The sequence below is a fragment of the Grus americana genome, chromosome 17, assembly GCF_028858705.1.
Source record: "Grus americana isolate bGruAme1 chromosome 17, bGruAme1.mat, whole genome shotgun sequence".
Classification (NCBI taxonomy): domain Eukaryota; kingdom Metazoa; phylum Chordata; class Aves; order Gruiformes; family Gruidae; genus Grus; species Grus americana.
The window spans coordinates 8,826,182-8,850,728 of record NC_072868.1 but is presented as its reverse complement, the minus strand read 5'-3'; the positions used below and the strand labels follow the sequence as shown (position 1 = coordinate 8,850,728).

General features: G+C 40.8%; 1 protein-coding gene across 1 annotated transcript in view; it reads right to left on the bottom strand.

The window, feature by feature from the left end:
• Nucleotides 1-4,823: 4,823 nt before the first annotated feature.
• The window catches only part of RPRD1B (regulation of nuclear pre-mRNA domain containing 1B), a 28,335-nt gene continuing 8,611 nt past the window's right edge, over nt 4,824-24,547 (bottom strand). The window contains exons 4-7 of the mRNA XM_054845488.1: nt 22,491-22,603; nt 20,632-20,758; nt 19,394-19,569; nt 4,824-7,355 (exon numbers count right to left, since the gene is read on the bottom strand). Coding sequence (XP_054701463.1) covers nt 7,206-7,355; nt 19,394-19,569; nt 20,632-20,758; nt 22,491-22,603 — 566 coding nt within the window. The 3' untranslated portion in view covers nt 4,824-7,205. The remainder of the gene's footprint in view (nt 7,356-19,393; nt 19,570-20,631; nt 20,759-22,490; nt 22,604-24,547) is intronic.

Genomic DNA, 24,547 nt, shown 5'->3' with positions numbered 1-24,547 from the left:
GCTCTGGCAGCACCAGCCCCCGAGACACAGGTCCCAAGCGCACAGACGGCCCCAAAGGAGCAGCGGTGCCTGAAGGAGTTAACAGCACGAACCCAGCGCTGCCTTCCCTTGTCAGGAACATTCCTCAGAGCCAGCGATGATGCACAGCCTTACTTTAGAGAGCATTTGTTACACAGAGGTCTGCTGAGCCAGGCTTCAAGCTGCTCGATGCCTGGTTTAAAAATAACCAGCAGCTCCTCTGGTTCGAAGCTGGGTCCTGATAAAATAAACATTAGCACAGCTATTTCTGAAGGTCACTCCCATCCATCTGAAGCTCGGCAGAGCAAGGCTGCTTTGACGAGAAACGAGCTCGTAAGATACTCCAAATGGTGTATTTATGGTTTGGCTCTCTTTGGGGCTGGTTTCTCCCCCATTATCCAGCAACCACCCCCCCTTCCAGAGTGTTTGCAGAACTTAACGAATTACTTAAGGCACCTCCATCAAGCCCAACAGTGTTTGCCCCACACACCTTCTTAGCTGTCCTTCAAGGACTGTGGCAACAGTGTGACCGGTCCCACAGCCACCACAGTGCCATTCCTGGGGAAGAACGGGCACCGTCGGCTGCCATAGCCTGGGTGCAGCTTCCCTGCGCACATCCCTGGATCCCTGAATGCTGTACTGTGCCTCATCCATGCGACTTTTTGGCACTCTTGCCGTGCAAGCAATAAATTATAAATTAAATATTTACAGCATCCATTGCATGGGAGAATTTGTAATTCAGCATTAGCCCAAGTGCCAAAGCAATGTGAGACTATTTACGTTTAGAGGAGAGGTTATTAATACATCTCAGCTCACCAGAGATGCTGACTTGCCAAGAAACGACTGTAAACTCATTTTAGACTTGAGGACCTTTAACTTACCTTCATTGATGGATTGAGACTAGAACAAACTACCATAAATCAGAGCACGCACAAGTACAATTCCGTGGGATTTTCAAATCCCACCGCCTCTCCAAAGCTCTCCCTTCTCCTCCACAAACACAGATGCATTTTTACACTCACCCAACAGGACACCTGAGGCACCAGCAAGCAGCAAGACAAGAAACCCACATAATAAACCCCAGATGGCAAGAGCTGCTTTTGGCTTGGCCGTCAAGTAGAGTTACAACTCAAACAGCCTTTCTGTGCCTGCCTGAACCCGTTACACAGCTCCCAGGAGAGAACAGCCCACACGCCCAGCCCTGTGGTTTCGGTCTTGACTCCTCCACCCCGCAGGGCAGGTCCCCGTCCTGCCCGGGCTGGACTCACACAGACAAACCAGTAAGGGGACTGGTGAGAGCCAGCCAGGCGCAGATGTGCTTTCGGTCAGCTGCTTGTGTCTTCCCAGAAAGAAAAGACAAGACCCTAAATCTGCTTATGATTTATTATTAGTTCTCACACTGATTCATTTCAGCAGCAGCACAACACTGGACCGCAGCGACCCAGCCAGACTACGATACCACACTGAGTCCCCGAGCAGAGGAAAACTCTGAGAAAGTAACATGTATTTGCAACCACTTTTAAGGGTCCAGGATCGATGGGGCTGCAAAATGCCTGCTCCTCAGGCTGCTGCGTGCTCTGCGGGTATTTCTGTGCCCAAAGCGATCGTTTGCCTTAAGCGAACATCTCCCTCTCTGGAACCCACGCTGGCTGGTCCCACGGAACCTCCCTGTCCGCTCCCCGGCTGGCTTCCTACCTGCTCGGGGATGGAAGAGAAGTGGCCCCAGCAGCTTCTGCCACTGCAGGTGCCACATGTGGGGAGGGGTATCTGCAGCACTTCACCGGCAGATTCCTCCACGAAGCCCAGAACAGCCACAGCAACACAGCCAAGGGGAAGGTTGGGGAGATTTGGGGTTTTCCCCGCTGCTGCCAGGTGTGTGGCCAATCAAAACCAAAGAAAAGACCTATCTGAAGCTACTCAATCTCCCAAGACAAATATTAAGCTTCCCTCACCCCAGAGCACCACAAAAACTGTAAAGACACACAGTTTTAGGTGAAGTTTTAGGTGTTTCATAGTTATCTCTGTGCCAGAAAATACATGAAGCAGATGCAGGGAGAAAATAGCTGGGTGTCCTATTTTAATACACACTTTAGCCTCCATTCCCTGGACAGCAAACAAAATATCTCAAAACCGATATTTGATGACTGCAGCAGAGTAGATGATTGTCATCTGCTGTGGCAATTAGTGGCAGATGTCCCGTCATCTCACTGGAACGGCCACTTCATTGATTCACACGGCAGAAGCCGGGCAGTTAATAACAAGAACGAGGGGATGCCAAGCACAGGATGCAGGGCATATTCCCCACGCTGCCCCTGTCCCCCTGGGTGAAGCCTGCCTCCACGCCTCGCATCACACCCCTCGCGTCGCTGTGCTGCCTACCTGCGCAGGGCGTTTTACAGCCAGGAGCGCTGATCCCTCCATAAGGGCCTCAGATGCTCCTGCATTAAAAGCATCCTGCATTAAAAGCATCCTGCATTAAAAGCATCCTGCATTAAAAGCATCCTGCATTAAAAGCATCCTGCATTAAAAGCATCCTGCATTAAAAGCATCCTGCATTAAAAGCATCCTGCATTAAAAGCATCCTGCATTAAAAGCATCCTGCATTAAAAGCATCCTGCATTCTGGACCATGAAGTTTCATCTGCTCCAGCATATGCGGAGGCTTGGTATGGTGTTAGCCTTTATTGAACTCATTGCTAAATGGTGCCATGTGAAGCCCCTACTGAAAATACAAATAAAGAAACAAATTTTCTACCTACTGTTGCCTTCCAGCTGACTTTTTGCACGATTCCTGCAAGTGGAAAAAGGGGAAGGAAGGAGAAGGGAAAGGCTGCAGCGCCCCTCTAGAAGACACAAAGGTATTTATGTTGCCATTCACACCCATCTCCTTTCAATCCTCTTACCGCGAGGCCTTGCTTTTCACAATACAATCCCTTAAAGCAGCTTATTTGCTTCCTGGACTTGTGAGGGAAGCCCTGAGCTGGACACCTCACCAAGCCTCCCCGCGGGCTCAGCATGGATGCCATTCCCTGCGTGCCCTAGATCCTCTCGCAGCCAGCATAAAGCCATGAGACCCAAGCCTGCAGGTATGTAAACTTGGATTCTTCGTCCAACCCTCCCCATCATCCTTCCCCCCCCCCCCCCCGCCTCCTGCTCTGGGAAACCACCCCTGGTATTTCCTGTACATTGAGACTCTTTACTTGCCATATTTTAACGGGTACATTTTTACCCTTCTGCTTTATAAACCACTGATTCAAGCTTCACTTTCGTTTTACTTGCCTACGGAGACAAGAATTTACTTTCTAAGATGGTACAAAAATAATACTTTCAGTGTTAACGCAAAAGCCTTTATCTTTGCACTGCAGCAATGCTGAACCTCCCAAGGCTTCCAGAGCTTCCCAATTCTTCTGGCTCATTCAAACATCTCCAAAACATGACCAGCCCTATGAAACTTGGTGGGCCTCAACCTTCCAAACCATAGCAAAGCACACACAGGAAAAAGGCAGCTGATGCCGGCGGCACCCCCCCAACAGCGAGTGAAGTTACTGGAGTGTTCCAGTCTCACTTCAGCATCTATGGCGACGTTTCATTCAAATGTTTTACAAAGTCCCTTTTTTTCCAGACAGCACAAGGTACATTTTAAGCTTTTTCTATCTAATCTTAAAGATAAATGTACATAAAGTTGAGAACTGACCAGCCGCTCTGAGGCTATGCTAGCCTTGCTTTTTTATCACCATTATAACCTGTGATCTTACAGACTGAAGTGTTCATTAACTAGGATCGAGGTCTCGCCTTCTACAGACACGTAAGCCAACAGCAGTTTGTTATACAGCAGTACCTGGCGAGTGTGGGAGCACGCCCCAGTGCACTGAAGTAGTTAACTGCATAGAAAGCTGCATAACAGTCAAATATTTTTAGAGCCAGTTGTTTCTGTTCTTAAAAAAAAAAAAATTCTCAAAGGCAAGAAAGGACATCCAGTACCGAGAAGCATTTTATGTCTTTGAAAACCTCCCTAGTTCCTACAAACATGATACAAAGGTGGCTTTTAACTGGAAGGAATCACATCAGACTCCCTCCTACTCACAGAAAGCTGCATATCAAACTTCTGCAAGCCTTTTATGAAAGTAGTACTAAATATAGTCTCTTTAATGGAAGATTTATAAATTGGTATAAAAACGTAAGCAGCTTTACAGACACTCTCCAAGGCATATGAAACAATTACTAAGTTTGCCCACAGAGATCATTGGAGAGTAGTTAATTTGAATGAAGAACCCCATAGCCCCCGAAACCTTCCAAGAGAATTAACACCCCATAAGACAGAAAGAGCCCCCTCCTCTAAAGCAGAAAGGCTCTGACTACGCAGCATCACAAATCCTGCGGGAACAGCAGCTCTTGATGCTTGTACGGGAAAGCCAGTTTCCTGGCTTCCAGGTTTGGCTTTTGTTTCTTTGGATCTTTTTAAGAATAATTATTTACACGTCCTCCATATAACCTAAATTCATTCATGAATTAAGAAGCTAGTCTTCTGCCCCTCAAATCAGAGGTTAGTGCAGGGGAGCATATTTTATTTTTGTTCGTTGCAGTAATCACCTGAGAAAGTTGCATATTGATTTGGCTTAGAAGCTGTCAGAAAGCGTGACTGTTAGACTCAAATGATGCTCTGCACCTCCAAACTCTAACGTAAGGACCCTTCAGCAGTCACTGCCTCTGATTTTAGAGGGCAAAAAAAAAAACCAAAGCGAAACACATGGTGTGCCAGAACGACACCTGCACCGGGGCGGGGAGGGGAAAGTAAAACCACTACTATTCAACGACACCCTCTTTATTCAAAAATAGATATCTATGAGACATTTCAGAATATACTGCTGTCACAAATGGCAGCCTATATGTCTAAATTAATTGCTAAATCAATTCATATACAGATTTAAGCTTTTGTTAAAAAAAAGACACACCTTGGGGAAATCTGTTTAACCTTGAGAGACTGTCACCCAGTTCACCAGATGCCCTTTGCCCAAAAAGTAAAACAAATTAAAAACCACAAGACTTCACTTAAATTAAGCAAAATAAAACACACACATATATTTGGAAAAAAAATCAAAACATTTCAATTAAAAAAAAAAAAAAGACATACAACTCTCACAGAAGATCTGCCCAAAACAACAGCGTGAGATGTCAACACATTTGTCTACATAATTGTTTTTATGACAGCTTTTTTGTCCTATAATGGATACACATTCAATCAGTGGTCAAAATAATTATTGGTTAAAACAGCCTCAGGGTAACTCTGAGCTGAGACAGGATAGAAATGAGTATTTTGGTTTGGGTTTTCGAGGTTTGGTGGGGTTTTCTTTTGTTTTTCATTTTTGGCAAAAGCAGAGAGAATGTACAGTGCTTTATCTAAATAATGTTTGGACCATAAAAGGCTGTACAATCAAACCAAGTCATGGAAAGAATGGTTCTGCCACTGAAAAATTTCCTGTAAACTAAAAACACATTTCTTGGCTGGGCAGTAAGGGTGCAAAGAGTTTAAAAACAAAAAAAAAAAAACCAAAAACAACCAAACAACGGACAAAATGAAGTGTCAGTAAGAAAACAACATGAGCTTCTTAACAACTTAATGACCAAAAAATGCTGTATTATTTGTTTTAACTGAATGCTGAATAGGCTACTGAATACCCTGTAAAATAAATTAATGAGGACGCAGAACAAGCTTTGCATTTCTGTAGGTTTCCTCTCATGTCTTTGACAACAGCAGCTTAAGACTATAGGGAGGCACAAACACAGCACGTCACTTCAACTAATTTCAGCCTCTGTTACAAAACCTGTATTATCAGATCAAGTGTTTCCAGAAACTTAAAATGTTTTATAGTGAGAGGTGCCAAATTTAAACAGAATTGTTATCTAAATTGGAATGGTTTTCAGTGATCAGAGTCCAGCTTGTTAGACCTAACACACAAACTGAAATGTAACTACATCTGTGGCAGCTAAAACATTAGCTAGCAACATAAAGGAATTATTAATTAAGAGTATTTTAAATTTGCCTTTTTTTTTTTTAAACTTTTCCCAATTATAAAAATCAACTCACAATAATCTGTGACACAAAATTAAGTACATCCTTCTAATATCTACATGCATGGACATGGTACATGTGCATACAGGATATGTGCATATATATGGGTCTATTTTCTATATAAATAAATATTTATACCACATTTAACTTCTGTTCATCAAATATCTTCACTAAAGCTATGGAGAGAATTTATAGAATAGTATTTTCAATGTAACCATCCTCAGAGTAGATCAGGTAGTGCCCGTCACCGGGGTATCACCAGTTGCAATACACCATTCCAACCTCTCAGTTCATTAAACCAAAGCTTCTGTGATCATCTAATTTTGTATAACAAAGAGGGAAAATGTGGTATAAATCTAAGGTAGCTAGAACAAAATTTACTTCCACTCTCATTTAGGTAATATCCAGTTCTGCATTGCTCAGCAGAGTGTCAATTAGGAAGCTCTCTCATTCACAAAGAAAAGCTGGTTATTTTTATTGCCTGTGGTGAGTTTCAATTTATGCACATGCCCGACAGGAACTATCTTCATGTCAGTCCCCCAACAGAATGAGGAACTGTAGATTTAAGAAAAATATTTCTCTGTACCATTGCTCAGTAGATGCCTTCTTATGCTGACATGGTACAGAGCCTGCATATACACACCCCCCTCCAAAGCCCTCTAGCCACTCTACTGCTCTCAGAAATGAGGTTCAGAAACCCAACTAAAACAGACAAGACTTATTCAGAAATAATATGGTACTTTTACAGAGAGAAAAATGTTATATGGTCAACCTTTCTGAAAATTTTCCAGGTATGTATGTACATGATTCTCATGACTTTTGTGGGGGTAACAAGTGCTAAGAGCAAACAGCAACTAAAGAGTATGGAAAAAGATGAGAAAAGTTTGCCTATATGGAGTATCCCCACTCCCTTTAGAGCTCACAAAAACTCGCTTTTTGTTCCTCCCCTCAACATGAGCCGGTGTACACAGAGAGAGGGTGAGCATGAGCAGCCAAGAGGTTGAAAGCAGGGTCTGCAAGTTCCTTCCTACTGTAGATCTTGGAAGACTGGATTTCCAGTCACCACCAGTCTTCTTATTTCCGCTGGTAATATTGGAAACTGGGAGACACCATTTGTTCTAGTCTGTTGAAAACAGGTCACCAGCAGACGGCAGAGGTGCCAGACCTCCTGTGACGTTGGGCAGAAGCGACAGATCTGGAAGGCTCTGGATGTGAGATTTCAGCTCCTTGCGGACCTGGGTTACCCGAGCAAGCTTCTGTTTATATTCCTGAGGGAAAGAGAGAAGAGAATGAAGATTAAGCACAGGTTAATTAACAGTGCTTTTACTTAAGCTAGGAGTATTTATTTTCCAGGTGAGGATTCTGGGAGAAGGTGGCAAGGTACTCGTTCTCTGAGCAACTGCTGGCATGACTGCAGACCCTGTCATCTGCACCCAAATTCACAGCCTGGTATCAACAGGAAGGCCACAGACTTTGGCATCCCAAACCCACTACTCCTGCCCTGTGCTACTTGAACAGAAGCTATATGAAATGCCCCCAAATCCGCACCCACTGGGGCCTGGCAGAGTGTTTGAGGGAAGTGTCGCTACTCTGACATAGTAATCGGTATTACTATGCAGCTAAAATGCCTTTTTTTTAATTTTTCCTGCCCCCCTGCTTGATCAATTTTGGATATTTAGGTGATCCAGTGCTCCCTTCCAAGTCATTAAATCAAAACCAAGTTTTGGTTGTGAAATTGGGTCTCCTCTGTGAGTTTAGACAACTCATGTTAGCAATCATAGCAGCTACAGCACTAGACTGGCACGTTAGCAAACACCACCACCAAAGTATGCGTATGATCACTAACTATAAATCAGAGAAAGACACATCCACACTAGATTGAAACCAAGCAAAATACAGACACTAAAATGTTCAGAATTTTATTACAAAGTGAGAAAAGCAGTAAGTTAAAAAGTCCCTGAAGAGGAAACTTGCAAGTCATTTTTCCACAAATGAGGTCTGGATTGATCACTGAAACTCCAGTAAGAAATATTTATCCATTTTCAGAAATCTCTACCATCTAAGAGGCATCAGATGACAATGACTAGTAACACATAATGAGAAGACAGAGGAAGAGTTTGGTTCCTGAAAATGAAAGAACGAACCGTACCTTGTGAAGTTACATTTAGAGGCCATTTAAGAGCAGATCAACGCGTACCCAAGTTATCTAATACAGAAGCTCAATTAAAGATTGATATTTATATAATTTTCAGAAGGCTTGTTATTCTAAACATTGATGTAACAGTCACAGAAAACAGCTATTTAAGTAATTAAAAAACAGTATCACATAATTTCTTTTGGAATGTACCAGTCTTTACCCAACTACACACAGCATATTTTTCATGGCATCTCCAGAATCCAGGAAACAATGAGCTTAAGAAAAATAGTACAAAATAGGCATCCATGCAAACAGTTGTAATACTAACTTCTCATTTCTTAATTACTTGGCAAAGAGAACAGAAGTTTATCTTTGAAGATCAAATAAAACTAGGCACACATTTAATCACAACATCTTTCTGAGGAATTTGCAACTTTAATCCAATCTTTCTAACCTTCTCAGTGATGGAAATTCTCTTCACCTTCTCCAAATATCAAAGCAGAGCAGTCCCTGCAGGGTTACAAGCAATGAGTTTACTCTCTCCATGTTTCATTACTTTGAATTAGAATACTGAGAGCAGCAGTCGATTGCAACTCTGAATACCCCAACACATGGAATGACTATATAAATATATTCCATAAATTTCCTGGCAGCACCAAATAAGAATGTCCTTTAACAGGCTATTCCAAACTTAAATCCTTTTACAAGGCTCAGTGAGTTAACATACCGCAATAGCCAAACACTTCTGCTAATGTACATGGGATATATCCTGAAATAATTACGTTCACACAAAGCTCTACAAGCTTTATAAACTAGAGAGTACTGTTCACAAGCCTAGAGGAGAACAGCAACCAAAAAAACCCAAACTCAGGAGAAGGTGTGCCCATTCATTTAGAATTGCAAGGTTTGGGTTTGTTTTAATGGACAACAAAGAATCAGGATCAAAATAAGAATGCATCCCACATCCCCAGTCATAATATTTTGGAAAATACTTAAATACAGAAACAATTCAAGAAAGTCATGTTATGATGACAGAGAACAGAAACAGAAAAAACCCCAGATTTTGGCATACTTCTCCAAGAGAACATAGAAGCTAACACTGGGGAAAGAGAGAAATGGTAAATGGAGTGCTCTGCTCAAGGCTGGCAGGTCACGACTAATGAGAGGCAGGGAGGCAGCAGAACACCAGCTCCTGCACATATGGGATATGGACAGCAAAAAAGTTTCTTGTATTATTGCATTCCAAATGCTTACAGATAGAAAGTGGAACACGCTGGAGTCAGAAACTACTTTTTTTTCCCCTCAGAAGATTGTCTTAAAGAAAAATTAAAAAAAAAATTCATAATTCAGGACATTGTCAGGAAGTGATGGGTACTAAGCCAGGAAAGAAAGGGCAGCGCTTTCTCAAGAATGCCAAACACTGTCAAGAGTGAATATCAGCAGATTTTTTTTTTTTGCTGTAGTAATTCTTACTTAAGATAGGAAAGAAATCAACAAGGGCAAGGCATCTGGCAAGTCCTCCAAGTCTGATAAATGGGGTAGAAGGTGCAAATTCCAAGCATAAGCCAAGAAAAGATCTCAAACACTGCCTGAATTGCACAAGAATTCTGTAAAAACAGGTACAAGGCAACATCTGCCTCCACAGGAAGACTAATGTCCTGCTACGTGCAGGGCAAAACTGACAGGACCACCAGGATACGCTACTTCTAGCGGACAATTAGGACTAGGACACTATGGTTTTTTTAATCTGAAGATGATTTGTGTGACTATTACAATCGTATAGATCCAAACAGTATTTCTTTCCTGATAGAATTATTTAGAGGAGTGAAAATTTTTGCAATGCCTTGCTTGATAGCCCAGCTCTGAGAAAACACACTCACAAATGAAGAACCACTAAGATGTATGCAAACCGTACTTCGGTTCTGGTTTTTATGCTATGGTAAACATACAGACTTAGGAGCAATTACTCTACACATTAACAGCACCAACCTGTTCCCACATTAACAAGCAACAGCTTCAAATGTTTAGGAAAATATTGCTCTTAACATATCCCCATTTTTAGGGATAGTCTACATTGAGAGCTACATGGAGTACAAAGCTATCAGAAATGTCTCTTTTCAAATTCAGAAGGATTTTGTACATATATGATGACAAAGAAAAAAAAAATCAAGTCACCCTGAGAATCCATTCAATTCTAAGTAATTCTACCCTACTAGTAGGTTGATGCAGGCATTAACTAGTCCACACAGAAGTTTTTGTTAAAGCAATGAGGATTGAATCCTACCTGTTAGAAGGACAAAAAAGGAAAAAAGGGGGGGGGGGGGGGAGAGAAAAAAGGCAGCAACAGCCCCAAAACCACGAAAAACTCTGACTCAGAAAAATGTCGCTAAATTCAGGAACGGAAACAATGCCCTAAGGGAGTAATCCAGGAACCAAGATTTCCTAGAAGAGATGAATACTTGCCCGACAGATTTGATACACAACACAACACAACACAGACTATGTTAAGAGAACCAGGCTTAACACTTTCCATCTGCTCTGGTACCGAAAGGTTGCGCTGATTCATGGCAGAGCAGTAAAGAACTTGAGAGACTGGACACCAAAGCTGGGTCAGGGAGTGCTGACTGAACTGAAGCACGTGGCAGGCACACCAAGCCAAGAACAAGGCAATGATCTAAAGACAGGGTATCAGAGACAGCCTGGAGGCAGCTTGGCACTTCTGGGCAGCTGCTCCTCGAAGTGGAGAATTCTGAAGTCCCTCTGCAACATGGAAGAAGCACCTACCAGGAATATGTAATCCTACATGTGAAGTGCAAGGCACGTTTATTTGGATTTGCCATTTGCGCTATTCAAGGATACACCTTCAGCTCCACTTGGGAATACACATAAGCAGAGACACGTAACCCCCTTCCAGGCTCAGGGGCTTTTCTTTTTCCACAAACCGATTTGTGGCCATGTTCTGCAACACAGGACTCTGGAAGCAGGTTTTATGGAAAAACATGCTTTTCATTTAGTCCCTTTACATGACATGCTTTTGAAACTGCATCTTGCAGATTTTTGCATAAGGTTCCCACCTTCTATAAAACTGAAAAAATATGAAGGGCACTTAAAAGAAACCACTGCTTTCTGAGGTCTTAGTTTGTACTCCATGTGTCTGGCTAATTGCCTCACTGCATAGTAAGCTTTCATTAAGATTAATAGTATTTGGATGCCATTTGCTTTTTTTAGGCAAAATAATGAGATCTTTGCTGTAAGCAGGACTTTCAGTATGATGCAGAAAAAACTGGCACTGTGCCACACGAATGGTTTTAGTAATCAACATTCCCTTTCAGTATGCAGGATTCTACATCCACAGAAGCCAAGTAAATTAGATACTTAGTCCTTGAAACAAATGCAAAATCAGAATTAAACACCACTGAACGAATCTGATGGAAGCTTTTCATTCAAAAGAAGATTTGCTTGAACATTATAAAACTGACTGTAATCAACATGACAGGAAATTCATTCTGAAGAATGCTGCACCGCTTGGTTCACCTTGTCGAATTACACAGCACAGACTTCATTTTATTTTAGCTTAGAATTTGCACTGGACACTTCCATTCCTGTTCTGGGTCAAGCCGTAACATGCTGTAAGTCATCACAGCAGTTGCATCTACTGAAAAACATCTAGTTAGGCATTAATAAGAATTTAGAAAGTGAATAGGAAGAGCAGTCAGTCTCAGTTTTGATATGCTGTAGCTTGAGCCAGATGTATGAAAGCAAAAGACCACAGAAGTCAGGGGAAAAAAAATGCACCAGAGGCTCAACAGAAATTTGAAGAGGGTCCTTAGTGAAGTGGGAGGTTTAATAGTAATATGTTTATACAGTGATGGAAAATATCAATTTAAATACATTATATATATACACAACATTAATATAGCAGGTTGATTTTCCTTAGCTTTTGCTGCTTGCCACTTAGCCTATGTAAAGTACATTTAAGACATACTGATTAAAACACGTTAGAATAAGAATGTCACAATGACAGCATAAGAAATGACCAATATGGAGGGTGTTGGGAGAAAATTACCAAAAGTGGAAAACTTTCTAAAGCGAGGACAGCCAAGCTCCTCCTCAGCAAGTATGTGAACAGCACATGTAAGCCCTTGTCTTATATCCTGACAGAATATCAGACACAGCACATCAGAATTAGAACAGTAAGGGGGTTTTTGGTTTGTTGTTTTTGGGTGTGGAGGGGTGCGTGTGTCCCGAAGATTGTTCTTTCTTATGTAAGAAAGCATGGATTATTAAACAGTATTTCCAGTATATACACACCTACAGGACAAGCCAACATTTTTTTTAGCATAGGTAATTTCTTAGATAACTTTTAAAAAAAGTCTACTGTTTGATTTCAGGTCTGTGCTCCAGAACAACTCCGTTGAAGATCCCCAGTTTATATGCTACACAGGCACCCACTCCACATCCTGCCAGGCTATTCCTTTTGGCCTTTTCAAAAGCAGTTAAAACTTTCCCCTTCTCCAATGTGTCAAGTGTATCAACACTTTTCTCCTGCCTTCAACCCCACCTCCTTCCACATTCTCTCAAGTGTCAGGTTTGAACAAGCCCAGTTTTAAACCCATATTCTATCCTGTATTTCATACTGTACAAGCCCCCCCCAGTGGTGGAAGGCATTGGTCAGTGCGCCAAGCAGAATTACTAACAGTTCAGTTGCGGGAGGGGACAGAACAGCTTTCTCCACATCAGTTATAACCACCCAAACCTCACAGAAAGCAAATTTTAAAGAGTCTGTCTGCAAAACAGACATGAATTTGTCTTGTAAAAAAACCTTACTGTCTTAGAAATAAAGACTAGACTAGTCTTGGTCAAAAGAAGGCAGCTGACAAACCTTCACACAAAAATCAAGAGAGCAAAGAACCAGAAACAAAACATGAATTATCCATAAACTTGCTTACTTCCATGCAAATTCAACAGAACACAAGTGAGAGATTAGATCCAGAGCCCAAAGTCCCCTGAAATAAGTTTGTCTGGACACTTGCTGGACTAGGACATGCCATGCCACCTTGAAAAAGACCTGTCTCTGCTCTGGTGCAGTCAGGCAGCTGCACAAGCCTGGCAGCAATGCTGCCCTGCCTCTCCTCCTTTGCAGGGCTAATCAGTGCAAGCCCAGCGCTGCACTGAAACGGCCTCTCGGCAAAGCAGCCACAAACCCGCAGAGAAAAGGGTAGAAATGCTTACAGCTGCACAGCACATCACCTGTGTCCTGACCTCCTGACTGCGGGAGTGTGTGGTTTAGTGCCAAGGGGACAGATTATTCACCAGTACCTGGCGGAACTCAAAAGCAGCCCTGCAGTCAGGGTGGCAAATGCCTTTAGGGGTTCTTAACAGCCACACAGTCAGTTTGCCCCTGCAAGAAGTCAGGTAACAGGGCAATGCCTTCCATTTCACAAATTCAGTGCAGAAGAATCCACCTCAAAAGCAAAGCGAAACCAAACGCTAGCGGTGAAGCCAGTTTTTCTTATTTTGCAGCAGTACTAAACCAATAAGCCCGAGTTTTTATACAACATGTCTGAAAAATGGAGTCCAGGAATCAGAGCTTGAATAGTATATTTCCTTACAGAGCTACAGTTCATTTTCATACCTTAAATTTGTTCAGTCTTGCTCTTTTAAATTTGACAAGGCTTCTTTCTTTTGAAGCATCATTCATCACACTTGACCAGAGATGGCATTTCTGCTCTTGGCACAATTACATGCTCTGAAACCATAACTTGTCTCCTTGCTCTCCTCTCTACTGAGGACCACTTTAAGTTGTCCAATGGAAGAGTCAGCAACAGAGGCCTTTGCAGAGCATTTCTCCAGCTGCTGGAGATACCACCTCCTCATCTACTGGCCTTTGCAACGTTTAAAAGCTCTCTCAGAGTTGGCCCAGGCTGCTACAGTACAATGGCAATGAAACCTGGCTTCATTTGCAGCATATTCTTTCCACAATAAATATTGGGAGGGGTGTAAATTATGTTCATGAAAAAAATAAACATTTAGGGTACAAGCAAGCAGCTACATATTCACCTCTCCAAGCATTTTAATGCTTTTGATTGCTAAGCAAAAGAATAGTTATATACTAGTTCACTTCAGTAAAATACATAAACCATTATATATTAATATTGGATGATTTTTATTTGCTTTTATTTTTAGTATGATTTCATTTGTAATATTACTATAATTATGAATGCTTACAAGTATCTACAAATTGAAGAAATACTACTTTTACATTGTGCAAAGAAACACAGCTGTTGCCTTGAGCCGTGCACTGCGCAACAGAACCAGATTCACCACAACGTTAGTTTATTGTATCGCTATGAAACAGCTTTCCTTCTTGTCCCACACCCAAAGGCACGACTGGCTCACAGCTGGAAATACTGTTAGTCATTTTTTGCCATGTTCATCAGCAGTTCAGTTTTATAGACCTGAGCATGACACTCTTTGTCTGGGTGCTCCTGTTCAGGATCTTCTTGCCCTGCCCAGAGTGTAGAGCAGGAGACTTCCTTGTGCTGCCGAGTTCCCATAGCTATCTCCTGCTACTTGCATGCACCTAAAGTACAGACATTTTCATTCCCTGGCAGAAAAACTAGAACTTCATCTCTTGTTCTGCCTAAATCACCAAAATGAATATACTACAACCCAAGAATTCTTGTCTGTGAGGTAAACAGCAGCTACAAAGGCATGCCAACAGTGACATGCAACAAAAATCTAAGCAGTGGAAGCAACACAGCAATAAATTGCATATTAACCCGCTGAACTAAATCATATTTCAAGAAAATGTGTAGTGCCGGGCAGTTCAGAAAACCTCAAGTGAGATTGTACTTAATTCTTCAGAGATGCATTATCAAAGAGTGTTTGCAAATTCATATGGGCACAGCTTTAACACCTTATTAAAGGTGCCTTGAAGCCATGAATATTAAAAAACACCACCATGTGAAAACCCCCATGGCTCTCAGCAGGACTCTGAGTCACAATTTTTCAGGTGCAGACAACAATCAGAAAAAATCCCCTAAACTGGATGTTCAATACAGTATGTTCTTTATATTTTTATGTATGTGCACATATACAAACACACAGATATAATTGTACGTTTACACACATACCCCCACATACACACTGTGCTATATATACATAATGTATATACTATAGTATGTTCTTCATGTCACCTTTTACAAACGCAGGTACAGAAGATAGACGGAGGGCACAGGGAAGAACTCAGCATCACTGCAAATCAAAACAGAAGCTCTGAATGCACATTCTCCTCTATTTTTTTTCCCTTCTCATTAAAATACCTCTCTCCACTTACTCCAAATGTTCTGTTGTCAGCAGTTATTTTAGATACTCATAAAGCTTCCACACAATTTGCCATTTTCTAGCACTACTTTCACTTGATTCTTCTAGTCCCATCTATTTAGCTGACTTCATTTTCCATGTTGGTGTACCAGGTGACTAAACATTCTCCCAGATATCTCCCCTCTACATTTCAGTTTTACACAAAGTGATTCCCTGGATTTTTTCCTACTTGCCTGCCATGCATTCACAAAGAGTACACCGACTTCAAAAGACAATCCTTCCTCTTGAAGTTCTGCAGACTCAGGTGCTGAAGGACAAAAAAACCTCCCCAGCTGATTGTACATGGCCAAAAATAACACAAATCAGAGAACTTTCATTGGAAGTTAAGTACTCACATGAAATACAAAGACACCTCATCTCATTCTTATCGAAACACCAGTTCTTGTTTCTATGTCTGTCTGAAACTGGATTTTATTTCCTGACACCCATTCTGAAAGTCTAGGCCGACTCTGATCCAGTCCAGGCTATGGAAGATCACACAGCAGCTGCAGTATCAAGCACACAATTTCTGACTGAGATGAAGCACCATTTAAAAAGAAATTCAGTGTTCGGATGTTGAACAACAGAATCCACCATTCCTTTCAGTAAGTTAACCTAAGGAATATTTACCCTTAAAAATCTATGCCTTGTTATAGGCTGTTCAGCATCGGCTTTGGTTCAGCTGATTTTGCTCTGCAGCTGATTGCCAGAATTAGGAGGAGAAGGTAGAATTCTTTTAAGTGCTTTCAGACTACAATCAAATTATCACAATCTCCCCCCCCCACCCCCCATAAAGTAATCCTAATTATTACACTTTCAATTTTTTCAACTGCTGCCCTAAAAGCAGAGCTTGTCCATATGGTATGATCTTCTGGCTCTGTGCCACCTTTCTCCCTTCAAATTACCAGTGCTTCTTAGCATGACGTTTCAATCCTTACTCATGCCAGTCTATATCAATGCTGAAGTATAACAGTGTCATTCATTGTCCAAAACCACCTTGCTCAGCATATTTCCCTTAATTAACAGCTTTTCTGCAACTGATGACAAAAGCTCTGTGTCCTGGGGTTTTGACATTGCAAAGTATTTTGAGCATTAGCCCACTAGACATAAATACCCTGAGTTTATGTATATGTTTTGAGAATTTGCTGTGTTTCATGACGGATAGTACTAATAGGATTAGTAAACAACTGTAGCTCTTTAGACCACAAAAGCTGCTTTTCAGAAGATGTAGATTAGCTACTTTCATTGCTATCATAGTGAAAGACTTTGCTTTGTGAGTAAATAAAATACAAGAAATATCCACAGTGATTTCCAAATCGGACATTTCCATATCTTAAAATACAGTCCTGAGTCATATTACTATCAGAAATCCCTTTCCCCAACCAGCAGCCTTGGCTAGATTAGGATAGTGAAGTAAACAATCCATCTTCTATCTAAAAATGCCATCTCATCTGAGAGTCAGGAAACTCACTTTACAAGAGAAAACAAACAAAAACAAAACCAAAACCTTACAGTCAATAGTAGCAAAGATTCTGGAAAAGATACCTTGAGAGAGCAAAGCATACAATGAGAAGATATGTAAAATCAGATTGGTTTAAGTTATTTTCTTATTTCAGTCTTTGCCTGAGTAAATGTTTTGGTTTTTTGATACATTGTTAATTGCTACAAGAATTTCAGATCCTTCTATTAAAATGCTTATTAGCACTACAAAGAAAAATCCAGGCTTATCAATAATGGTACTGTGAGAACATCAAAGACTGAAACAAAACTGACAAGCAGATATGGCCTGCCATATCTGTCACCAACATCTTCCACTATTTATTAACCCTGTACAACTCAAGAACAATGGAATGCTTTAATCAGGGCATATGCCTCAGCTACAGTTTGAGTTTTGACATGAATATGAATTGCGCCTTCATGTTAAGTAAGGATTAATGAGTGGCATTTCCTGCAACTCATTTTAGACTTCTACAACACGAAGGCCACCTTGTTTTGGCAGAATGGCAAAGATGCTAACCTAAACAGATATTTAATAAGATAATTCTTTAGTTTCCAACATATTAAAGCATACGTTTACACCTAACACTGGGCAAACGACCTGTCCTGTTGCCACCAGCAGGATTATTCCTATTAACAAAGTAGCTCAGCCAGCAAACCGCTTAATTTCCAGGACTACATTTCTGCCTCTGCCAGAGTAACAATTTTCAAATAACATTCCTTACCAGGATATTTTCCAAAACAAAAACCACCACAACTGTCACAACATCTTGGCTAGTCCATTGGAAATTTTAATTTAATGTTGTCATTGTGAATTTCTTAATTTCACAATCTGAAACTGACTCAAATTTATGGATTGTTCTGGGCTTTTAAAAACATTGCTGTGCAGCATTTTTCTACCTATTTCTTGCATTTTTTTAAAAAAAGTAAACACCAATATGTCTATCATTTATATATTTTTATATACACACGCGCACACACATATATATATGTCTCTACTAGACAGGTGTCCTTCTCCTTTCAGCAAGGGGAAAAAAACCCGACCCAAGACTTCCACCAGTATTCAGCAAATAAATCAGGTGCCAAACAGGATTTGGTTTTATGGCATCTCTCATATCCATGTCCGAAAGTGCCTTTTAATGACTCAGTTATAAGACAGATGCTATGCTTGAAGAAATTCAAGCTAAACAAGCTAACAGAATTAACTATCCACACTAATTCTGAATGCAGCATCAGCACTTGTCTGGCCGATTTGGAAAAAATGTTGCTCTGGAAAAGCAACATGTTCAGAGTCACAAGACATTGAGAAACTCTAGTATAAACACACATGACAAAGAAAACATTCAAAATTAAATTTACCTCAGAACAATGTTGCCTAGCTATCAGAGGATTAGGTTTGGCATGACAGTAAACACAGCCTACAATTGCTACAGCACAGTCTCCTTCCAGAAGATTTTTGTCCTCTACAGCAACTCATGTCCCACCCAGCAACATCTGTTCGTAATAACCAGCAGCCGACAGTGTAGAGGAAGCCCTTAATGTGCCGCCAAGGGGCAGTTTAACAGATGGCACAGTGACATACAACCACAATCATTAATTAAACTTCCACACTAGTCCCAAGATGCGATGCTGAACGAACTTCCTCCAAGAAAGAACGTTTCGGATAAATGGCTGGCTGCCGCAGCCCCTGCCCTCAGTCTAGGACGTGCAGCTGGTGCTCATGTCCAGTCGGCGTAGCCCTCATTTTACAGCGTCCTGCCCTCCTTGTTCAAGGGAGCTACAGCAGGAAATGCAAGTCTTTGGGTGTCAGCCCAACTGACACTCCACAGAAGCTCTAGGTAAGAGTAGCTGTTAAACAATGCATACCAGAAGATCTTGTTTAAACTGCATCCCCTTATCAAGAAGGAGCTGGGACAGCAGACGAGGGGCACCTAAGCATAAGAAAAATAAAAAACCCCAACCAATAAAAAAAACCAGCTAACGATGGCAAAAGGAGGTTGACTTTTTGGAAATGGAAATTTCCTAAAAAAATAGAGTAAATCTGAAGAAATTTGAGCCTATTTTTCTTTAAAAAGTATCGAGTTCTGGGCCTTCCATGTCTACGTGTATTAAAACATGCTAGACTGAACATTGGACCAGATTTGTCTTCTCCAGACTTTTTACACCGCATTCGTACTCCTGTTTTACTCCAAATGTAAAGATAACACCTAGAATCATTTCCCTTGAGAGAAACACATAGATTAGGAGTCAAGTGGGAACATTTGATGAGGCAATCAACTTGCTGGCACTGATGTAATCAGTACTCACTTCTAGCTTCTTCTCTTTCTCTGTCAATACATCCTTCTGATTCTGGGTGTACTCGATCAGCATGCGTGCCAGCTGGCGCCGGTCCTCCAGCTCTGCTGCCAGACGGCCATTGTACTCTGCTAGTAACAGGCATGCTTCGTCCACGGTCTTCGAAAGACGTTCGGCTGCCTCTTTGTCTACATGCACAAGTGTCGGGTAATTTAGAGGACAAAGTTTAAAACTTTTCATCTTTGACAGGGGGGCTACAACTCACCAGGGGGGCTACAACTCACCAGCCACACACACAGTAACATCTCATTCATAAATACACTTCTGGCTTGACAGGAAAATAAGAGTTCTTATCACAGGGCATGTAAAGGAAATAGGCAGGACTAACAACCCAACAATGGTGGTTTTTAGACATCGACATGACTTACTGAATTTTATCCTTGCAGAAATGTCAATGACTTGGGAGGGGGAATGGGGGGGGGAGACAAATCTATGAAGTTAGCCTCTATAAACAGGTTAATTAAACTAAAAGTTTAGGCTGTACTTTCAGAATTCAGTTGGTTTTCACTTTTAAACATGGTGTGCACTTTTTAATTCCTCTTTTCTCTGAAAAACTCCTAATGTATCAATACAAGCAAACCTATGAACTGCACACTAGTCTTCACAGTTGGACACTGCAAGAGTGTATTATAAAGGACTGAATAAGTGTCAGTTCATAAGGAGTTCTAAATTAACACTACTTCCAGGAACAAGAGTCAAATCAGTTCAACCTTTAAACGCTTCCATTAAGACCACTTTTCAAATACAATTGCAAAAGTGCATTTAAACTAAGACTGACAGACTAATGGGGGTAGCGACCTTCCTTTTCTGTAGCAATCAAGAAGTACATGTGTACTCAGTACAATCCAATAAAACTCAAAAATATCTAACAGTCAAGGTGTTCAGCATCAAATATACTCATTTGAGAATTCTGGCCCTATTTCCTTTACATTCTTGCAAATGCTGTTGATGCTCTCCAAGTACAAAAGCCCTGGTCCAAGCAAAAAAAAAAATATGGAAGCAACTATATAAGTTTTATCTTCAGTTTTACTCCATAGGATCGCTATCTATTAATTACCCAAAACCTACAAAACAAGGACACAAAAGCAGGAATTCACTCCACCATACACTGTGATTATATAAAGAAAAAAAACCCCTTTGATTTCTAAGTTATTCTTTGGACGATGTTCATTCATCTTGCAGTTTCATACCTGTAATTTTCTCCAGTAATGAAACATCTTGAACTTCCTGAGGCAGGGAGGCAATTTTTTGCCGTACTGTTGCATCTCCTGATGCTGCATTTTCCAGGTCTTGTAGGGCTTTGATCAAATCCTCGGTCTACAAGACAAGTTAGCTAACATTAAAACCTGGTAACTTTATGTCAATTTCCTGTGGATGTGGCCACTGCATCTGAGGTCATCTACCTTTGAAAGCAACCATTTTTGGAATACTTTCTTCAGGTAATTTTTAAACTGTTGCTTCCTAACACAGAGAGCATTCACTAAGTTTATGATATCCCAGTGTTCAGGAACTCATGCATAATTACAGTAGAATCATCTTTTTCAAGGCTTTGCAGTGAAAAATTTCTCATTCCAATTAAGAGACATGATCATTTAAGACAAAGCTGGAATGTACGTGACCACACCAGTCTGAGAAACAGTCATCAGCCCTTTGTGTTGCATCAAATTGGGATTCTGTCTTTTAGCTGAGCATCCCTGACGCTTTCTCTTAGAGTAGCAGGAGTATATGTGTACCTTTGCTCTACTCCAAAGGTGCATTCTGACATAGAAAAAAAACAAACCCAAAAAACCAACCCTAAACTTGTATCAGTCCAAACAAAACTGTGTTGGATTTCCATCATTATAAGATTTAAAATTTTGTAACTGGTTACCTACCATAAACTTTGATGATGATGAAAACTACACCTGTTAAAGCAAACTCTATATTGTCCTAATTTTGCAAAGCCATTGCTATCCTCATTTAGCTCAGCTGGTTTTTTGAAGCCATCTGCAATTAAACTGGACTCCACCATATCCCCTCAACTTCCCCTCTCAGCTGGTTTTAGTGCATTGAAGAAAAATGTGTCAGTTTAAATGAATACACTCAAAACGTACTCTAGCTTAAAAAGGCTGTGGATTAGGATAGTCTTCAGAGGACTTCCCCCTCGACACACTGTATTTCCTCCTGCTTAAAAAAAAAAAAAAAAAAAGAGAAAGAGAGAGTCCCTGAAGAGGAAGAAAAAAGTGTTTTTTTAAAAAAACACTCAAGTTTTAATGGGAAGTTTTTGAAACTGGAACACTAGCCCTGTAAATACCACCACTGATGTTTAAACTACATTTCAATTGTTTGAAAATTTTAAAATATTTTTTTTACTCTTTGAACAAGTAAGTCCATTACCTAATATTTACTACTTCTTTGCAAATTCCTAATGATTTCCAACAGTAACAAACACAATGCTTATCATCAAGAGAAATCATAATCTGCAAGGCATCTGGAGGTAAAAAAACAACAAAAAATTTCACTTATTTCCTTGACAACTGTTATTTATTTTTACTTTTCAATGTCTATAGTCTACGAGATGGGTGGTGTATTTTTTTTATCCTTTTCAAACAGACAATAGTTTAACTAACGTTTCAGCCTCAAAACAAAGTCTTCAGAATTGGTTTTCCTAGCCAAGTCCATACAAATCTATCAAAGATTGAGCTTTTTAATAGCTCACAGACAGAGATGTCCTAAAAAAATAACTAAGTTTTAACTGTCTTACAACTTTGGGTTTGAGATTACACACTGATCTTAAGACAGAATTTAAAATATGGTCTGTTCTTCTAGCAGTCCTTTGAGATTCTTTACTTGTACCACTACTCAGACTTTGGTTTAGACTACCTGAAATCACTCGAAGTGGCAGTGTTTCAACATGAAAAAGAATCTGTTCCATTTCATATGGACTTCTCAACCCCCAAGTGAATTTCTCCATTAAAGCCATTTTACTTGTTGGCAGCTCCACCTTGTGGCTGTACCACACAGGAGGTGGCTTTCAGAACTTCTCCCACTCCCAACCCATTCCACGTACCAGCAATGGCCCAGCACTAGGGTCCTGGGGTGAGTAGCTCCCAGGGTAATCATCATCTTCCTCCTCTTGTATTTGCTGAAAAGTCCGCTTTAAAGACTTCTTCTCCTCTGCAACTAAAGACACATATAAACAACTTATTTGGATGCCATATCTGCCCACCTTAACTATCTCTTCTTCAAAAAACTGTACCAGATGCTCTAATAGTTAAGCTCTCTAAAGAGAAGGAAGACCACAGTTGGACTCTAAAGTTGGCATCATATTCCAAACACTCAAATGCAAAACAGCAATAAAAGGTTGATTTTGCCCACACACGTATCTCCGTACATGTAAGTATGGGGATACGGTCTTCATATCAGCAGTGTGCACTGTACACATTTGTGTCTCCTCCACTGAAAGTAGGAAAGGCAAGCAAACTTCCTATCTGTCAATAAATGGCAGGTCTTCAACCCTGCTCAGGTTCTCTAGTTAATACCATGTATGCAGGAAAGGATTTCTAACAGTAGAAATGAAGCATTGATGCTAGAATACATATGGACAGAAGAATTTCAATTTATCTTTTTGCACTGAGTATATACTCACTATGGTCCCACAATCAACTAAACTGCTGGTTATTCAACCTTCTGCTCTTCCATCAAAATAAAGACTTCAGGACAGCTCTGTAAAACTAAAAAACTCTAAGATGTGACAGCAACAACAGCAACGGGCAGAGCATGAACCGATCTCCAAGCAGGTAACCCACAACACTTCAGAAATAAGGATTTCATAAAACAAGGTTCATTTAACCAGCACTCTCTTAGCATAGCATACCTCAGCTTGAAAGAGAAGAGAGAGTTTATTTAATGAATCAGAAGTCTTTGATCCAGTTACAGAGCCTTCAGAAGACAGATGATTCTTCAGACTCGACACCAAAATTCATAACAGCCAGGGTAATTTGTAAGAAAGCTTTACACAGTCTTGTGAACATCTCTTCAATGGAATCAAGTCTTGCTAAGATAATCACGGAGTTCAAGGGAAATAGCCTGTATATACTTTGATTCACAGGAAAATCCAAGATCACTCTTGATTTAAAATGAAATCAGTCTGCCCAACTCTAACGAGGAAGCAAACAGAAAGGTCTGTCCCTAAATGCAGAATTTTGCCTGCCTTGTCAGGTGGGACATGCGTCTGAAAAACTTTATTGTCGTGGACAGAAAGTCAGAGGTGCTGTACATCCTGCTCATGTGGGAAAAAGCTAAACGACCTTTGTGAGGCAGACAGAAATGCATGTCTCTCAGAACAGATTTACCCAATGGAATGCAAAGCAGCACAGAAAACAGTTACCCTAAACCAAATGAATTTTTGATGTATGCTAGAGCAAAGCTATCTAGGCTAGGAAAAGGTACATTCTAAGTATTGTATGCATACGATTGATGTAATAGTGCTTGATAATCTGACTCGAAGCAAGTAAAATACCAGACCAACAAGAAAAATGGCTGCTGTCCGCTAAGGTCTGCAAAAGACATGAGTTGAACAGGAGATGTGCTGACAACAAAATGGCCAAAGACAGCATTTAAAGTTACATAGCCCAGTGCAACGTGCCATCAATATTTATTACCTGTGTGTACTTATTATAAAGTAATTAACCAACAAAGGATAAACACAAGATAATCAATAGAAGAATGTATGACCGTAGTGCACACAGAAGTGAAAATGAGAATTGGGATTCAAATTGCTGGAGCTATTCCTGCTGCGTTGCCAAAGGGTCTACCACAAGATGCAGTATCATGCTTGCTTACTATTCTAACACAGAGGATTCAGAATTTAATTTTCTGTCTGAGCAAGATCAAGTGAGTTTGATTGGAAAGACTCTGAAGAAGGTGGGTACACGAACATCTGCATTCCTAAGCACCAGTTGCTAGCTGGCGTTACCTGAAGACAGGCCACCCCCTGAGCACATTAACAGTGCTGATGGGACAAAATGGCCAGCAGACAAAGGAGCAAAGACAAAGCAGTCAGCTTTGAAGTAGCATTTTGGGCATGAGCAGCATGACATGAACGTGGACTGTTGCACTTTTTTC